This window comes from Cucumis sativus, chromosome 1 (genome assembly GCF_000004075.3).
Source record: "Cucumis sativus cultivar 9930 chromosome 1, Cucumber_9930_V3, whole genome shotgun sequence".
Lineage (NCBI taxonomy): Eukaryota > Viridiplantae > Streptophyta > Magnoliopsida > Cucurbitales > Cucurbitaceae > Cucumis > Cucumis sativus.
Window position 1 is genome coordinate 8067167 of NC_026655.2, and position 16522 is coordinate 8083688.

The following is a 16522-nucleotide window of genomic DNA, read 5'->3' on the forward strand; positions in this document are numbered from 1 at the left end:
TTTAATACCATCAACTAAATGGACCTTTTTCTTTTCTTTAAGAAACTGGTGAAAGATATACAAAAGACCGATCCACCAATTAAATGAATTATTATTTGAAGGATTTGAAGAATTTGAAGGATTTGACGGATTTGAAGGAGGCATGTATGTCGAAGTCGTAAAATACTTATCTATATTGGGTTGTATTTGTTGTTTGCATCTTCTCTTTTTCTCCTTTTGGGAGTTTGTATCTCTAAATTTTTTATTTGATTTCATTACATCAATGAGAAGTGTTACTTGTTTCAAAAAAATGGATTTTTATCACAATAAAGAACCTTAAAAGTAATTTTAAATCATTTACAACACAAGCATGCTACTTCCTCAGTATATACTCTCTCTTCCTTCAAATTTTCTTTGACAATCTTAATCATTTCCCAAAAATGGCCCAACCTGGTTTGTTTGGGTTTTTTCACCAATTGATGTAGAGAATAAAAAAGCTTCACAAAAGATTACCTTAACCAAAGTAATGTAATCACTACGAACTCAAAAGCTTAAGTTGATGGATTAAATTTAAATCCTTTAAAACTCCCCTCACATGTGGCTAGAAATTTCGCCCAAGGAGCAACAAGTAATTATATTTTTAGAAAAATAAATAAATAATCCAAACGCTCAAGCTAATAGGTTACAACGAATCCAAATACTTTAACATAATGTTTATTATTTGAAAGAAATGCAAAGGTAATGAAATAATGTGTTTGTACACACACACACACTTAAAAGAGAAGTACCAAAGTCCAAAGTGTACCAGGCATTTAGCTTGTGAGTTTGATGTTGATAACTCTTGGCTGACACTAGCATTCTGTTGAATAATTCGTTTTAACCTCTCAGTTATATCATTTTCATTGCTGCAGCAAGAAAAATCAAATTAAATAGAATCATTTATAAATACCACCTTCAGATGGCTTACAAAGTGATTGCAATAGGATGTTTTCTCTTCAATAATGAAAAATTTTGTTTCCTTCGGAAAAAATAATGAAGTCTTCAATTACAAAAAAAATCAATAAAAAACATAGATTTCACTGTAGTTCAATGGAGGGGAATAAAAAGAAAAGAACCTTTGAGAACCATCCATGATTACAGAAGGACGAATGGCTATAGGAGGCACTAGAACATTAGTAATTATGAGTTTCTCAGGTCTATTGGATAGAAAAAGCAACTCACAGTCCTGCACAAAAAAATATGTGAAGAGGATAAAAATGGAAAGAACAAAACTAAAAAGATAATAACATGTTTCTCGTAGAGAAGTGTTATACAATACATAACTAATTGCAACGGCCACCACATCCAAAGCAAGTGCCTTGGGTGGGTGCCTCACAATAAACCAAGACCCTAAAGATTATCAATATACACCTCATCTGACATCCTTTGGAAAAGACAAAGAACTCTAAAAGGGTTCAGAATATCGTTAGACACATTATAGGGTGCCCTAAGATCCTCTGATACCACCCCAGCATCCTTGGATCTCGCACGATAATGCAGTATGCCCAACATAGATACAGCCTTCTTCACCGAACCTACAATAGAATCATAAAGCATAAGTTCAATAACCATTGGTATCTGTACCTTATGCAAAATATGAATATATATATACATAAACTTATCAAAAAAAAATTGATGCCAATACCAGCACTCATAACGACTTTAAAATTTCACCTCAATGACATGTATGTGTTTAGCATAATGATGCTTTAGAGGAAGCAAACATTTCTAGGGCACAACTAACAGTCCAACTCCAGCGCATGTTGACATTGCCAAAGAGCTTCCACATATATACATAGAACTGAGATTAAGAGAGCTCGTAGAACTTTTTTAACCCAATTCTAATCTAGTAAACAATTGTGTTTTTAATAGAACTTACATGAGAAATATTAGATCACATATTACTTGCAAGCGGGAAGGAAAATACAGCAGGATTCAAGAGGTTTACACGCTCCCCACTTCCTAAGGCTTCAATCATACTTATTTCTGTCCAAGAACATTTTGTGAATCCCCAAACTATTAGTGCTTTTTGGTTCAATGAGTAAGTCTTTTCTAAAAACAAAACATACAAAATTGAAAGAAAATGAAAAGTGTTGTTTTTAACAAGCATCAAAACTTTCACTAAATTAATTCAGTCTAAGATTCAACAAACTCCCAAAAGGGAGGTGAGCGAGAGAATAATGAAAGAGAAAGGAGAACGGTAAAAGATGTGGAGCTTTATGCAAAAAAAGAACCATAGTCAGGTTTTTTAAACCTTTGAATAAAAGATTAGATCAGTCGAAGCATATAGAAAACAAGATATATCCCATCATGGACACAATTATAACTTATAGAAACCTCTGCCACTAGCTCTAACACCAAAATGAAGGTCCACAGCACCAGGACCAACTTTTCATTCCATTGGCCTAGTAACAAAGACTAGTAGTAAGAGTGCAGCTTGAGGCAGAACATGTCCTCAATTTGATGTGTTGAACCCCATGTGATGTATTATGACGTCTTTCAATTAGTTGTTGAAATTTTAACTGGGAAGTTAATCGTGGCCTTAAGTGTAGTTTTAAGTTTGTTATTTATTTTTAACGAGAAACAAGTCTCTTTTATTAGATAAAAATGAAACTAAAGCTCATAGTACAAAGAGAGTTATACAATGTGCAAAAGAACACGAAGATCCACAAGCGCACTCAAACATCTCAACAAGGTTAACACCCCTTTAGCACCCTCATCATATACAAAATAAACGATAACAAGCATGAGTAAAAGGGCTAAACAAACAGCCTTCAGCATAAGATATTAATACATGGAAAACAAATAAAAAATAACGAATCTTTTAAGGAGCGATAAAAAAGCGAGCAAAACGACCAATCAAATCAACACCAATTCCTAATTAAGCTTAGGAGATAAAAAGCGCTCCAAGAAAAGCACTCCTGATTCCAAAGCATTATTCAACCTCGGTGATGGTTCAAGAATAGCATTTTTGAATGATTCTTGGGCAGATGTTGTTCCTTTAAAATTTTCTTTTCAAGGCTGTTTAGATTGTCTTTGAATCCTAATGGGGCTGTAAAGGAATTTTGGGACTTTTCTTTTAAATTATTAATAATAAAAGAGCCTTAAGCTCAAAGTACAAGAGTATTATATTGAGTAAGACAAAAGAGAAAATTCATTCTACATCTACAGCAAAAGCTAAAAAACAAATTTCAAATAGAAGAGATCAAGCTATACAAAACCATATCCGAAGAAATCTAATTACAAAGCATAATGCAAAATCCTCTCATAAAAAACTAAATTGAAACGAAAAACTTGCAACAAGATGCAATCGGCTGCCTCGAAACTGCCAAGCCAAATTAATCCAAAATCCAGAGGAAGGTCGAAAAAATGAAGAAATAGAAGACTCTTCTACTGCAATTTCAAGCCCTCATTGGTCTTATATCTGAAAGGAGAATCTAAGCCTCCCCAGACAAAAGAACCTGGAAATTAGAATCAAATGGGAAGTTTTCGGTCCATTCATTAGTCAATCATCTCTCCACTGCCTCCCCAATTGGAAAGCATTTATACTCAGCAATTTGGAAGACAAAAAGCACTAGAAGAGTGAATATCACGCTTTGGATAATGTTGAATTGACTACTGAATTATGCAGAGGTTTTGCAAATGAAACTAACCTCTCACAGCTTATCTCCTCATGTTTTTCCCTTGAATTTGCAGGCTTCAAAAGATTTACAGCATATTTTCTTCTCCTGCTTATATGCAAAGAAGTGCTGTGACTTATTTGGTTGTTTTCACACGAATTGGGTTTTCGACTATAGATTCAAGGAGAACATGGTCCAGCTTATTTCATGTCCCATTCACAAGAAGAAACCGAGATTGATTTGGTTAAATGCAGTAAAGGCCATTTTATCAAAAATTTGGTTTGAACGTAATCAGCGAACATTTCAAAATAAAGCTTCCTCTTGGACAATCCAGATCGAAATGGCTAGATCAATGCTTCTAACTGGTGCTCTCTTTCAGAAGACTTCAAAGATTTCTCCATACAAGATACAGGTCTTTTTTTAAAAGGAAACAGATCTCATTTGTTATTAAAAAAAATGAGGCATTGCTGTACAATAGGGTTATACAAATGAGCAATTAAATAACTAGGGATTAGTAGATGCATCCGGACATCTCAACTAGGTTGACACCCCCTTAGCATCCTCATCATATCCGAAAAATAGAGAAATGAAATAACAATGAGAAAGTAAAAATGGTCCAAAACATAAGACCTTTACATCAGCAACTTATCATTAACAAAAGACTAAAAGACAACTCTAAACCAGGCAGAAACAGGGCCCTTGCCTAAATCTCCTTAGCTGGACTCAAAATGACTCAACAATAAAAGCTTGCCAGTTGAGGTGAATGTCCTGTGTGGAGTAATCCTTAAATCCTTTGACCATCTAGCACCATGATGAAGCATTTAAACAAGCATACTCAAATCGATTGGACCATACTGAAGCCGTATAATGGAAAACACATTGATTTCTTTCAAACCATATTTCTACTAATAAGGCTTTAATTGCATTGCACCATTAAGTTGATGAGGTTTTCTTTAAACTGGTCTAAAGAGAATTTGCAGCACATTACCACTACAACTGCCATAAAAACCCCATCTGAAATTAAAACTTTGCAACAGCCTACACCAACAATTCACTACATAAGGACACTAAAAAAAAAAGGTGCAGAAGGTCTTCTTGATTCATACAACATAGATGGCGCATATGAGGAGATAGGCAATAAGGAAAGCCTTTTTTTTTTTGCAGTGAAGAGTCACAATTTAAATTCTCTTTGGAGCATAATCCACACAGATATGTTGACTCTTTTAGGGTTCTTAGTTTTCCAAAGCCCCCTGTATAACTAAACATCAATGGGAGAAGCAAGTGATAGATGAGTAACCAAGGATTTAAAGATGAAGAAGCCACTTGGCTCTAGGGACCAAACTTTCTTATCTGGGATAGAGTTTACCATTTTCCCATTTAAAAAAATCATCAGTGATTGAAAGTCAACAACCTCCTCTTCTTTCATTAATCTTCTAAAGTAAACCGCCAAGGAACTAGTTTGGGATAGTTTGGCTATCCCAGTGCTCGAAAATTGACCCTTTAGACAAGAGGCAATACGAGATAATCTAGGGAACTTATTGTTTAAGGGAATATTATCCAGCCATGGATCAGTCCAAAAATACACTCTGCTGCCTTTACCAATTCTGAAAGTGGCTAGTGCTTCAATCTTGCATCATTCTCTTGAAATACTAATCCACGGGCATCTCAAACTCAAGTTCTCCTTCCCACTAGTGTGCCAAAGAAAGGGATGGCTACCGTGAATACTTTTAACTACTTGGTTGTCTACTAATTCGAAAATCAGATTTCTTCTTTTTTTGGCAGATAGAAATCGATGAAAGTACTTGGTGTTCTCATTCCCTAATTTCATCCAATTTATTTACTTTTCTGAATAAGATCCCTTTCCTCCCTTCTATATAGTTTCAGAAAGTCAGCTTTCAGCATCCATTATAAGGTAAGTCCAGTTGCTCGTCCTTATCTTCTTCACTTGCCAAAGCTTCTAGCAAGCTCTCTTCATATATTTCCTGGATTTTTTGCTGTCAACCTTTCATTTCTTCAGCTGAATTTTTAAGGATAAAGTAAGAGATAACAAAACCTGACCATCCTTGGTTTCTTCCCGAATCCAAGGAGTTCTCAATGAGTCTACAGCAATGTTTGTCCAACAGCCAACTATTGCAGAAACGAAAAGGGGATGGCCTCCAACTAAAAGCCTCTACCTTTAATAATATGGGGAAGTGATCCGAGAATAATCGAGCTTGTCGTGTGACTTTGGTGTTTGCAGACAATTCATCTCATTCAAAGTTAATTAAGAATCTGTCTAGCAAGGATCTGAAAATTATGTTTCCTTCTTTGGACCAAGTGAACTTCCCATTAGAGAGTGGAATTTCAAACAAGTTTGAGTTCGATTTCACTTTCATCCTGATCCCACAGTCAAAATTCCTCTTGATCTACCGGTTGAATCAATAAAATCCCAGTGACCCAGCCAATGACATCCGAACTCCATAAAGCCTTAATTAAGGACTTATCAATGGCCTCTTGTTTTGTCACCTGAATTAGAACAACTGCTAGATTGGTCAACTTCAGTACACTTTTCAAGGCCAACTGTTTTGATTTATTTAGGCGGCCTCTAGTGTTCCATGATATGATTTTCATGTTTTGCTTATTCAGATTTTTCCTTCGATAAGATCAATTTTGCAAGTGGCAATGAATAGGATTAATTCTGCAGGTAAGTTTTATGTCAATTCTTTACAGCATGCCTTGGATTTAGAGTTGAGAAATAACTTAGAGAGATCTGGACCCAATGCATCATCCAAATTATTTACCTCGAATCCAGACAGACATGCTGTTGGAATACTTATTTTGTGTGTGTGTGAGGGGGGAGGGGGGGGGGGACCCAGCCCTTTGGTTGTTTCTTATAAAAAAGAAATAATAAAAGCCATCCAAGAACACATAAAAACAAAGTGAATTGCCTTTTTCTCAATCATGCATGCACGTTTGCTAATAGAGTTGAGATCAATTCCCTTGTCTTAAACAATTTAGGTAACAAATAATAGCAAGCATCTAAGGAGGAGAGAAGTCTAAAGAGCAGAGATGAATAAATTATGAATAACATATAAATGGGAACAGCTTGAGTATACAACAAAATAAAAGGTGAAATCCAAACCATTTAAATATCCACATCTTGAGCACCTCGTGCTTTTATTGCCAGTTGTCAAGGTAGAACACTTTTTTATGATTTTTTTCACAAGATCAACCTTCCGCAAGGCCTCCAATTTGGGATTTCTCATCTTCCTCAAGAAATCTTTAAAAAGCTTCTCTTCCAAAAGTATACGAGAACATGACTGTAAAGAAACTTCTACAGATGAGAAATAATGTTCAAAGAGAATCAAACTAATTCAGGGAAAGCAAATAACTTGTCTTTTCAATACCTTGCAAATGCACTTGAGTATTTCCAATATTGTAGTAAAGTAACCAACATTAAAAACAGGGAGAGCGAGATTCACGTATCCATAATGTCCTGGGCAGTCACCAAAATTGGCATGGCATGTAGCACACTTGCAGCCCTTATTAGCAGGCCCCTGAAACACAATCCCAAAAGAAAAGGCAAACATTTACTACAATAATTTTCTGATAAGATAAAGAATGAAATATTCAATAGAGAAATTTGCAATCATGGCCACGGCATCACCAAAAACCTTTTATGACAAATGACGGGTAAGTTCAAGTTTTCTTTTACAAGAGACATACTTCCACTAATGAAAAAATTAAACAGCCAAAAGGTAGGAGGAAGATTAATTCAGTTAAGGTCTTATTTAACCAAAAAGTTGTAAATTGACATGGTTTGTTTGGCTATGGTGGCAGGGGATGTGAGGTTGGAAAGGGGATTGAGAAAAGGAGGTGTCATAGAGAGAGTCATGCTCTTCTTACTTCATTCAAGCCAACATCTATCTAAAGATGTATATATGCCTCCAATTCAAACCCATAGGAAGAAATAGTGGCTTACCTTCCCTGCAAAAAAGGTCATCATAGAAGCCTTAAATTTCTGACTCCATAGCAGCCAGCTGGTTTATTTATTTAAAGTCTCTCAGGGCATTCATCATCTCTAAGTGATTTTCTTTTTTTCTATAGAGTCAACAGCTATCATTGCATCCAGATTTTTCCCTTTATTATTCTTGGATCATAACCACGTCGGGGTTTTGTCTTTGATTAGATTTCATGTATCCCTTTGGGCTTCAATTTCGAAATCCTTTTGTAATTATTCCATTGGTGACATTCTTCTAGGTTGGTCCCCCTTCTATTAGTTTGGGTCCTTTTGTGGGCTGGTTTTTTTGTATGCCCTTGTATTCTTTTATTTTTTTTCTCAATGAAAGTTGTTTTTTTCATTAAAAAAAAAATCAATTTGGTATATATCAACTCTAAACAAGTGTGAATTCTTTAAGTGTAGAAGAAAAAGATACTCATGGGCAACCTAATTCGAAAGAAATTGAAAATCTTTTTCCTCCATTCCTTGAGGAGTCTGCATATATTTTTATGCAACAGAGAATTTTTTTAACAACATAATTCATGAATTAATCCATGGTGATTTTGTTTCAAAAGATAAATCTTGGCTCGACTTGTGCTATTTGGAAGTTTGTTATATTAGTTTTTCAAAGTTGTTTCCATTTAATTGGCTTAACTTTTTATTTTTACCTAGGATGAGCTTTTTTTTAGGGATAGAATGATGTAGTGGGAATGGGGTATTATGGTCAAATAGTTAATCCATTAAGATTATGATTAATTTCTTTGATTTATTAGGACTAGGATTAGTTTCTTTGGTTTATTAGGATTAGGATTGTTTTCTTTTATTATTTAGGATTGGGATTAATTTCTTTGATTTATTAGGATTAGGATTAGTTTGCTTTTCAATTATAAGTAGAGCACTTGTCTACTTGTATTCACAACTTTTAAACATTAATAAAATTCTCTCATTGGTATACATCAAAGAACCAAGCCACTCAAGTACCACATTGGTCGTTGGTTATCCCATTCTAACTAATGTGGGACAAAATCATCCTATACTACCTTGGTTTCTAACAGAAGGGTGATCCAAGCACATGTTTCCAAAGCAAAAATAGGCAAGTCCCCCACCACTGATCTTAAACTTTAAGACTAGTGGCCAAGGATCTGAGGTGACTCTCAAGCCCCTTATTTACCTACGGCAACCAAACCTTTCAATCCACACTTCAAAAAGGATAAATCTGTCTATTCTCATAGTCGCCCTGAAATTAGCCCAAGCGAATATCCCATTTAGCAAAGAGGGATCAAAGAGGTTACAATCCTTAATGAAACCATTAAAAGACCTCATCGAGCTTCAATTTTTTAAAGGACACAAAGCTCAGCAACTAAATTCACAAGACAACTTGTCTGACCTTACAACATCTAGGTGTCAGGCAAACTTGTATAATATTTAATCCTAAGTAGGTGGGACACCATGGATTGAACTCATGACATCTTGGCCCTTTATCAAGGTCGTGCACCCATATTTATTATTAGACCAACCCAAGATGGTTGGTGCTAGCTTAATTTATTTCTTTTGTTTTGTGTCAAGTGGGTCACAACCATTTTGGAGATAATGTCCATCAAATTTTTTTCAGGGCCGTCTTTGATATTGAAAGTGCACTTAGTATGGACCAATGCAGATAGAGGTCTATTGTCTTGATTATGGAACAAAAGAAATGAACACATTTTTTAGGGATTCCCCCAACCCTTTCTAGGGCATCTAGAGCATATAGAAATTGATTTTCATTCTACATATATCCATGTTATACAATACCAAACGATTATCTCAAACTTTTGCCGATGCACTCACTATCTTGGCCTAGACAACTTCATTTTCTTTCTGATAAGATGTGCATTCTTAATCTTTGCTCCCCGTTTAGAGAGGGAGCATTAGTGTATATAATTAATTTTCGTAATCACGAACACCTACTAGATTCAGTCCGTAGTTCGTTCCCGTGATTAATAAAGCCTGGAAGCTTATTTTCCAAGGTTGTAAGGAGAGTGTATTAAAATCGTGAAGTAAATTGAATTTGCTCTCCAGTGTTCCACAACCGCAATATTAAATAGCAAAGACAGAAAAAACTACGATCAATGAGCATGAACCTTCAATCCCCCATGATAATACGTACCATTCGTGGATCCAACAAGCCGCCGTCGATGGGTTTCCGAGTAGTATCATAATATAAACCTTTGTACACCTGAACTTCAGCCAATTTGCTAATTTCGGCTCCCGAAAAGGTAGTGAACTGCATGCTCTTGCTGTAGTAAGACCCAAACAAACAAACAAACAAAAACAGACCATCAGACACACTAGTAACAACACCTTCTCAATACCCACAAAAGGAAACTTACATTTTGCGAGGCCCAACATCCTCAATGTATGGTTGCTTAGTAAACACCAGACCTTCCACTTGTGCTCTATTCATCTTCGATCAATGAAGAACACAACAAGAAGTAGAAAGACAAACAACAACTAAAAGACTCGAGGAGTCCGACGGTGAAACGCAAACAGCTGAAGCGTCGTGACTGCGTAGTTCAGCAGTCTCGCCGTCATTCAAATTACTTTAAGAAAAAAGTGAAGAATCCTCGACTAAGCAGCAATGAAGAGTGGAAAAGAGTGAGAAGAACAGAGTAGTCGTGGGGCGAAGAACTACGAAAGAGAGTGGCCAGTGAGCCGAATTAATAAACCAAAGAGAAAAATGGCGACGACTAAACGGTTAATTAGAATGAGCCCTAACTCCTGAACTGGGAACCATCGGTTCGGTTTGGTTTCTTCTGTTTTGGCCAACCGGTTACTTGACCGCGGACATGTTACTTTGTTGCTTGAGCCGAGACCGCGGTCTAGTTAAGGCTTCTCCCGCGGCGCGTGGACATGAGGGCGAGAACGAGTGTGGAGGATATGAAAATTTATCTATTTTTGGAAACAGATTTCATTAGAAAATAAAATATTACTAAAAGCAGCATTGGTGGCATATCGATTATAATCTCGACTTTAGTGTACGGTCTAACTGATCAATTGATCGACTAAATATATGAAAAGTCTCTAATTTAGTTAATCCGCGCACTATCTACAAATGGACAGAATTCAAAGTATTGTTTTCTAAGGAATGATTGTAACAAAATTCTAAAACAAACAAAGATTATCCTCAAACTTTTAACTTGGTATAAGATGTAAAAATTATTTATCAGAAAGTTATGTCTTATAAAATAAACTAATAACGAAAAGGATGGATTCAAACATGTTTGTGCTTTTTGAAAAGAAAGTGTAGCCAAATATAGAACGTGTAACTTTAGCTCAATTTTAATGAATTTGTGAATCAACTCAAATATTTTTTAGGACGATAAATCGTCAACCTATATATATATACATGTATGTTTGATGTCAAATAATTAGCAACGTCAAATAATTAATATAATTATATTAATATTACACAAATATTAATATAATTCATACTAAAAATAGCTTGTACTCTAAATAAGGAACAGAATTCATAAGTTGAAATATTTTCCTTTGAAAATAATAATAATAACAAATGGTGTTAATTAGGGATAGGTGACGGAAATCAACCAATCAGAAGCTTTTCTATTTCCAGCTCGACCGTTATTTTTTCAAGCTACCTGACGACGTCGTTTTGAAACATTGACCTTTGCCCCCCACTCTTATAAACCCTTCTAAACTCACCCACCAGATCTGATTCGGATCCGAAATTCTTCTTCACGATGGCTACTCGAACTCTTCTTCTTCTTGCTATGGCTGCTCTTCTTCTCTTCTCCAACTCCGTTCTTTGTAAAGATGATTCTCCTCCCAAAGATCCTCTCTCCAAGCCTACCGACGACGATGACGAAGATCTAAGCTTCCTTGAGGAGCCGGATGAGGCTCATGCTCATCAGAATCTCCCTGATTTTGATAATTTTGAAGGGGGAGCTGAGGATGAAGATTTTGGAGACTTCACCGATTTTGAAGATGCAGAAGGTGATGGAGACGAGTACAAGGCACCGGTGGTGGATGAAAAGGACGTTGTTGTCTTGAAGGAAGGTAACTTCAGCGATTTCATCAAGAAGAATCGGTTTGTTATGGTGGAGTTTTATGCTCCATGGTGTGGTCATTGCCAAGCGTTGGCTCCTGAATACGCGGCTGCGGCTACTGAATTGAAGGCGGAGAATGTGGCTTTGGCGAAGGTTGATGCAACAGAGGAGAATGAATTGGCGCAGCAGTACGATGTTCAAGGATTTCCTACCGTTTATTTCTTCTCTGATGGTGTCCACAAGGCTTATCCTGGACAGAGGACAAAGTAAGTGCTCTGAATTGTTAAGACTTGTTTGGCGGTCATTGATGCTTCGGAAATGGAGCAAATGCTCGACTTCAGATTTGTTTTCAACTTCGAGATCTAGATAGTAGAACTGTTTGCCACAATGCGTTAATAAATCAGCGTTATATTACATTCTTTATTTGTGTGTTCACCGTTCCCTGTTTAAATACGCATTTAATGTTTAAGCTAATTATCACGTCTTCACAGGGATGCTATAGTATCATGGATCAAGAAGAAGACCGGACCTGGTATTTACAACATAACTTCGGTTGAAGATGCTGAACGCATTCTGACTTCGGAATCTAAGGTCGCTGTTGGTTACCTGAACTCCTTGGTGGTGAGTTTGTTTACACGTTTCTTTATATGCTTGGACTTATCACCTTTGATTGGAAATGGAATTTACATTTCTTCGATCGACTTCATGAACTGTACTTTGCTATAGTGCTAGTGGGTCAATGGATAAATGTATAGGGATGCTTATTATTTTCTTCATGATCTTGTGTTGCTATTTGCAGGGCTCTGAGAGTGATGAGCTTGCTGCTGCTTCCAGACTGGAAGATGATGTCAACTTTTACCAAACGGTGGATCCTGAAGTGGCAAAGCTTTTCCACATTGAAGCTTCCGCAAAACGCCCTGCCTTGGTATTGCTTAAGAAGGAGGCTGAAAAACTGAGCCGCTTTGGTTAGATCATTGCTTCTGTTTTCTTAATTACTTTAAGAGATGATATACTTTGGGTGGGTAGTAATTTAGTGAGTTTTGTTTCTTTTGCAGATGGCGAGTTTTCGAAGTCTGCAATTGTTGAATTTGTATTTGCCAATAAGCTTCCTTTAGTTACAATGTTTACTAAAGAAAATGCACCATTGATTTTTGAAAGTTCAATTAAGAAACAGGTATTGTAGTATAAAATGGGCTTTAGCTATCACTTTGAAACAACTTTTGTTTGTGAAGTTGAGCTCAAGAATTCCTTTGCACTTGACACTTTGTATTTTTCTGTGGCCAGTTAATTCTATTTGCAATTTCAAATGACACAGAGAAACTCATCCCCATATTTGAAGAAGCAGCCAAGTCTTTTAAAGGAAAGGTATAGTTGTTGCTAAGTAAAGGATAATTTTTTTTTAGAATTGAGAAGCTAACTTCAAATTCGAAAGCTTAGTCTCAGTAACTGGGAATATTTTGTTGTCCTTAGCTTGTACATTCAGCAAACTGTCTTATTTTTCATGTAGATATTATTTTTATTAATGAGGAATTGTGAGATGCATTGTTATACTATTTTGGAATTCAGGGTTGCTCTCTGTATTTCCTTCTAATTTTATGTGTTTTGATGCAGCTTATTTTCGTTTATGTGGAGATTGATAATGAGGAGGTTGGAAAGCCAGTATCAGAATATTTTGGCGTTAATGGCAATGGTCCAGAGGTGATCTTTTTCATTACCTCTAATATATTCATTTTCAAATAAAACTTTAGTACGTTTGTTTAACTTTAGCAAGCTTGATATTGGGAAGTTTAAATTCGTATTATGCATTTGGATTATATGAAAAATAGGTTTAAATTCGTATTATGCATTTGGATTATATGAAAAATAGGTTTATGTAATCTATGTTTGTTTCGTGCGTGTATGGTTTGTAAAATTTAGAATATACTCGATAGTACATATTATATAATGTGTGAGCTGTCCTTTTCATGTATTTCCGAAGTTAAACTTGCCTACCTATAAACATCAATGTCCATTGAATGTGTTGTACTTAGAGTTGATATTTTATAGAAATCAAACGAACACGAAACTGATTTTACAAATAGGCTTTGATATTGAAAACATAGAAAACATTTTCAATTTTCATGAATGTATGCGTCCCAATTTTAAAAACAAGTTCTACTTCACCGGAAATGGGGACAGCCAGAAATCTGTGCTTGATTAGGAAGTTTGGTTGAATTTGGTTGTTAGTATATTCATATGTTGTGATGAAATTGAAAATTTTATTTTCATATAGGTTCTTGGATACACTGGAAATGAGGACAGCAAGAAATTCGTGCTTGATAAGGAAGTTACCTTGGAAAATATTAAGGTCCACCAATTAATCTTCCTTCCTATCCCTGTAAAGAGTATTCTTTTTACTTCAACTTCTCAGCTAATTTCTCTTTTCTCATCCAATTCACTGGACAGGCTTTTGCAGAAAATTTCTTGGAAGACAAGCTAAAACCCTTCTATAAGTCAGATCCCATTCCCGAGACTGTAAGTTGAACTAACACACTTTTCATTCAATGAAAAGTTTTTGTTATCTTTTTTTTTAAAAAAAAAAGTTGAATTGACTCACATTTCCTGTCAGTATGACTTTACTTTTCGTATTTGATCTCTAAAATGTTTACCTCTCTATTCATGCAGAATGATGGTGACGTGAAAATAGTGGTTGGAGACAACTTTGATGAAATTGTTTTAGATGAATCGAAGGATGTTCTCCTTGAGGTATTGAGTAATCCAACAAGCATTTTATCTGTTGATCCTCTCATGTTGTTCGTTGTATACTGATTTATTTTTCATTTCTAGATTTATGCTCCTTGGTGTGGGCATTGCCAAGCATTGGAACCAACTTACAACAAGCTTGCGAAACATCTACATGGCGTCGATTCACTCGTCATTGCTAAGATGGATGGCACAACAAATGAACATCCCCGGGCGAAGGTATGGAGATTTCATTGTCCCCTTTCTGCATTTGTTGAGTTCATAATCAATTTCCAAATACTTTCTTTTTCCCCCCAAACCTGGATTTTGAAACTACTCTTGAAAAGTAGAAAGCAAAATAAAAAGAAGATGTGGTATTGTAAGTTTAGTTTGAAAGAACCACATACCAAATTATACACTAACATATATATGGGATCATTGCGAATATAGCAATCAAGTTCAAATATTGAATATAGTAATCAAGTCCAAATATTGAATATAGCAATCAAGTCCAAATATTGAATATAGCAATCAAGTCCAAAATATTTGAAGATATAGCACAATGTAAAAGAATTTGCAAATATGACAATTTAGATTAAGTTGTTGAAATCTTCTGTGACTATCACTACTCGTAGTATAATTATATTGTTATATTTGCAGCTTTTCTAAAATGCAGCTATATACTTAATTATTATCTCTAGACGTGATACCAAACACAATTATATATTGCACTGACAAAACAAGTGATCTTTTGAACCTGTGATGATGTTCAACTCAAACTGATTAGAAAATTGCTGCTTGTTTTTCTTCTTGTAACAGTCGGATGGATTCCCAACAATTCTATTCTTCCCTGCTGGAAATAAGAGCTTTGATCCTGTAAGTAAACAAAAACATATTCGTAATCTCTTTAATTCTTAGTCTCTTGATTCTTCCACCTTGACGTCACTTCCTCCCAATAAGTAATCAAATCCGTTTCTGGCTGCTTGGTTTGATATCTAGATCACGGTTGATACGGATCGGACGGTTGTAGCATTTTACAAATTCCTAAAGAAAAATGCATCAATCCCTTTTAAGCTACAGAAGCCAGTTTCAAGTCCAAAAGCTGAAAGTTCTGAAGGCAAATCTAGTGATGATGCAAAAGAGAGCCCAAAGAGCACTGACTTAAAGGATGAATTGTGAAGACTTACTATAGTTCTGTAAGTTATGCATCTCTTATTTCCCCTTTTTTATTGCTTTGCAGATAATGTAGACGATAAATACGAGAGACTAGAAATTATAAGAATACCTTTTTTTCCCTATTAGAGAAGTCTTCGTAAAGAAACCACTCTTAATTTCCATTATTTCTTAATAACAAGAAAGAAGAAGAGACGAGTCCTTTGGTTTTGTAGTGTATGCTGTAAGGAAAAAAAAAGATAATTGTAGGTAGTGGAATTGAACTTTTAACTCCATGGCATGAACTAATGACATAAATAAAACTATTTGTTTCATTTGTTTTCTCAATTTAGTTTCGATAGACAGCTTTTTAGGGGACTTGCCACTTTATTAGATGGGCAGAAAGTTAGTGTATAATTATATATTTTTGATAAATAGATGCAAGTGCTCACACTTATGATTTAATAACTTACTCATTTTGTTTAGTTAGATCCAAAATTGCTTATTGTTCTGGAAAATTGAACGATTATTCAGCTCTATTTTTTTTAAATTCTGCATGTTTTCTTGTAGTTTCTTTTAAATAATTCTCCATTTGATTTCTGTGCTAAAAATATATATATATAAAAGAAATGGAATTCTTTCTTCTCATTTTTAAATTTGGTTTGATTTAGAAAAGTATTATTAAAAAATGAAATAACAATAGAAATAACTTCGTTAACAAAAACTTGGCTCAACTCGCAAACGATTCTAGGTTAAATTTTTTTGCCCTAGATTTACACTAAAAAAACCATACAAATAATTTCATAATTCATAAAAAGGAAACGAAAGGAAAAGATATAGACTAATATCTCAATTGAATAGCTAATCAGAGATCGAATGATTATAACTAAGTCAACTAGTCATTTTAAAAAAGATTATTTTGTAACAAAATCTCAAATAAAGATTGAGAAATTATGGTTAAGCATTATAGAACGAAAAGATTGGTGTGT

At 35.1% G+C, this 16522-nt stretch overlaps 2 protein-coding genes across 3 annotated transcripts in view; one reads left to right on the forward strand and one right to left on the reverse strand.

Annotated features, from left to right (window-relative positions):
• LOC101214828 (DNA-directed RNA polymerase III subunit 1) overlaps window positions 1–10311 on the reverse strand; it is a 40762-nt gene extending 30451 nt beyond the window's left edge. Inside the window, exons 1-7 of one of the 2 annotated variants that reach the window (XM_004148728.3) lie at window positions 9987–10311; window positions 9764–9893; window positions 7025–7174; window positions 6760–6937; window positions 1390–1553; window positions 1095–1204; window positions 785–884 (exon numbers count right to left, since the gene is read on the reverse strand). In XM_004148728.3, the coding sequence (XP_004148776.1) occupies window positions 785–884; window positions 1095–1204; window positions 1390–1553; window positions 6760–6937; window positions 7025–7174; window positions 9764–9893; window positions 9987–10060 (906 nt within the window). In that variant the 5' untranslated portion in view covers window positions 10061–10311. Of the gene's footprint in view, window positions 1–784; window positions 885–1094; window positions 1205–1389; window positions 1554–1692; window positions 1710–6759; window positions 6938–7024; window positions 7175–9763; window positions 9894–9986 lie in introns of those variants that run through there. The other variant, XM_031880427.1, reaches the window with a different exon arrangement.
• Window positions 10312–11313: 1002 nt separating this feature from the next.
• LOC101214582 (protein disulfide isomerase-like 1-4) lies at window positions 11314–15881 on the forward strand. Its single transcript, XM_004148727.3, has 12 exons — window positions 11314–11926; window positions 12152–12281; window positions 12460–12625; window positions 12716–12834; window positions 12945–13025; window positions 13272–13358; window positions 13933–14007; window positions 14106–14174; window positions 14325–14405; window positions 14487–14621; window positions 15201–15257; window positions 15381–15881. Exons 1-12 carry the CDS (start codon window positions 11355–11357, stop codon window positions 15558–15560), a joined length of 1752 nt encoding a protein of 583 aa, XP_004148775.1. The 5' UTR covers window positions 11314–11354; the 3' UTR covers window positions 15561–15881.
• Window positions 15882–16522: the final 641 nt, after the last annotated feature.

Bases quoted from the DNA above. Each gene is read 5' to 3' on its own strand.
- LOC101214582 (XM_004148727.3), top strand. From the start codon at position 11,355: ATGGCTACTCGAACTCTTCTTCTTCTTGCTATGGCTGCTCTTCTTCTC. The intron at 12,626-12,715 runs GTTAGATCATTG...TTTCTTTTGCAG, and splicing joins TGAAAAACTGAGCCGCTTTG to ATGGCGAGTTTTCGAAGTCT. The intron at 14,008-14,105 runs GTCCACCAATTA...TTCACTGGACAG, and splicing joins TTACCTTGGAAAATATTAAG to GCTTTTGCAGAAAATTTCTT.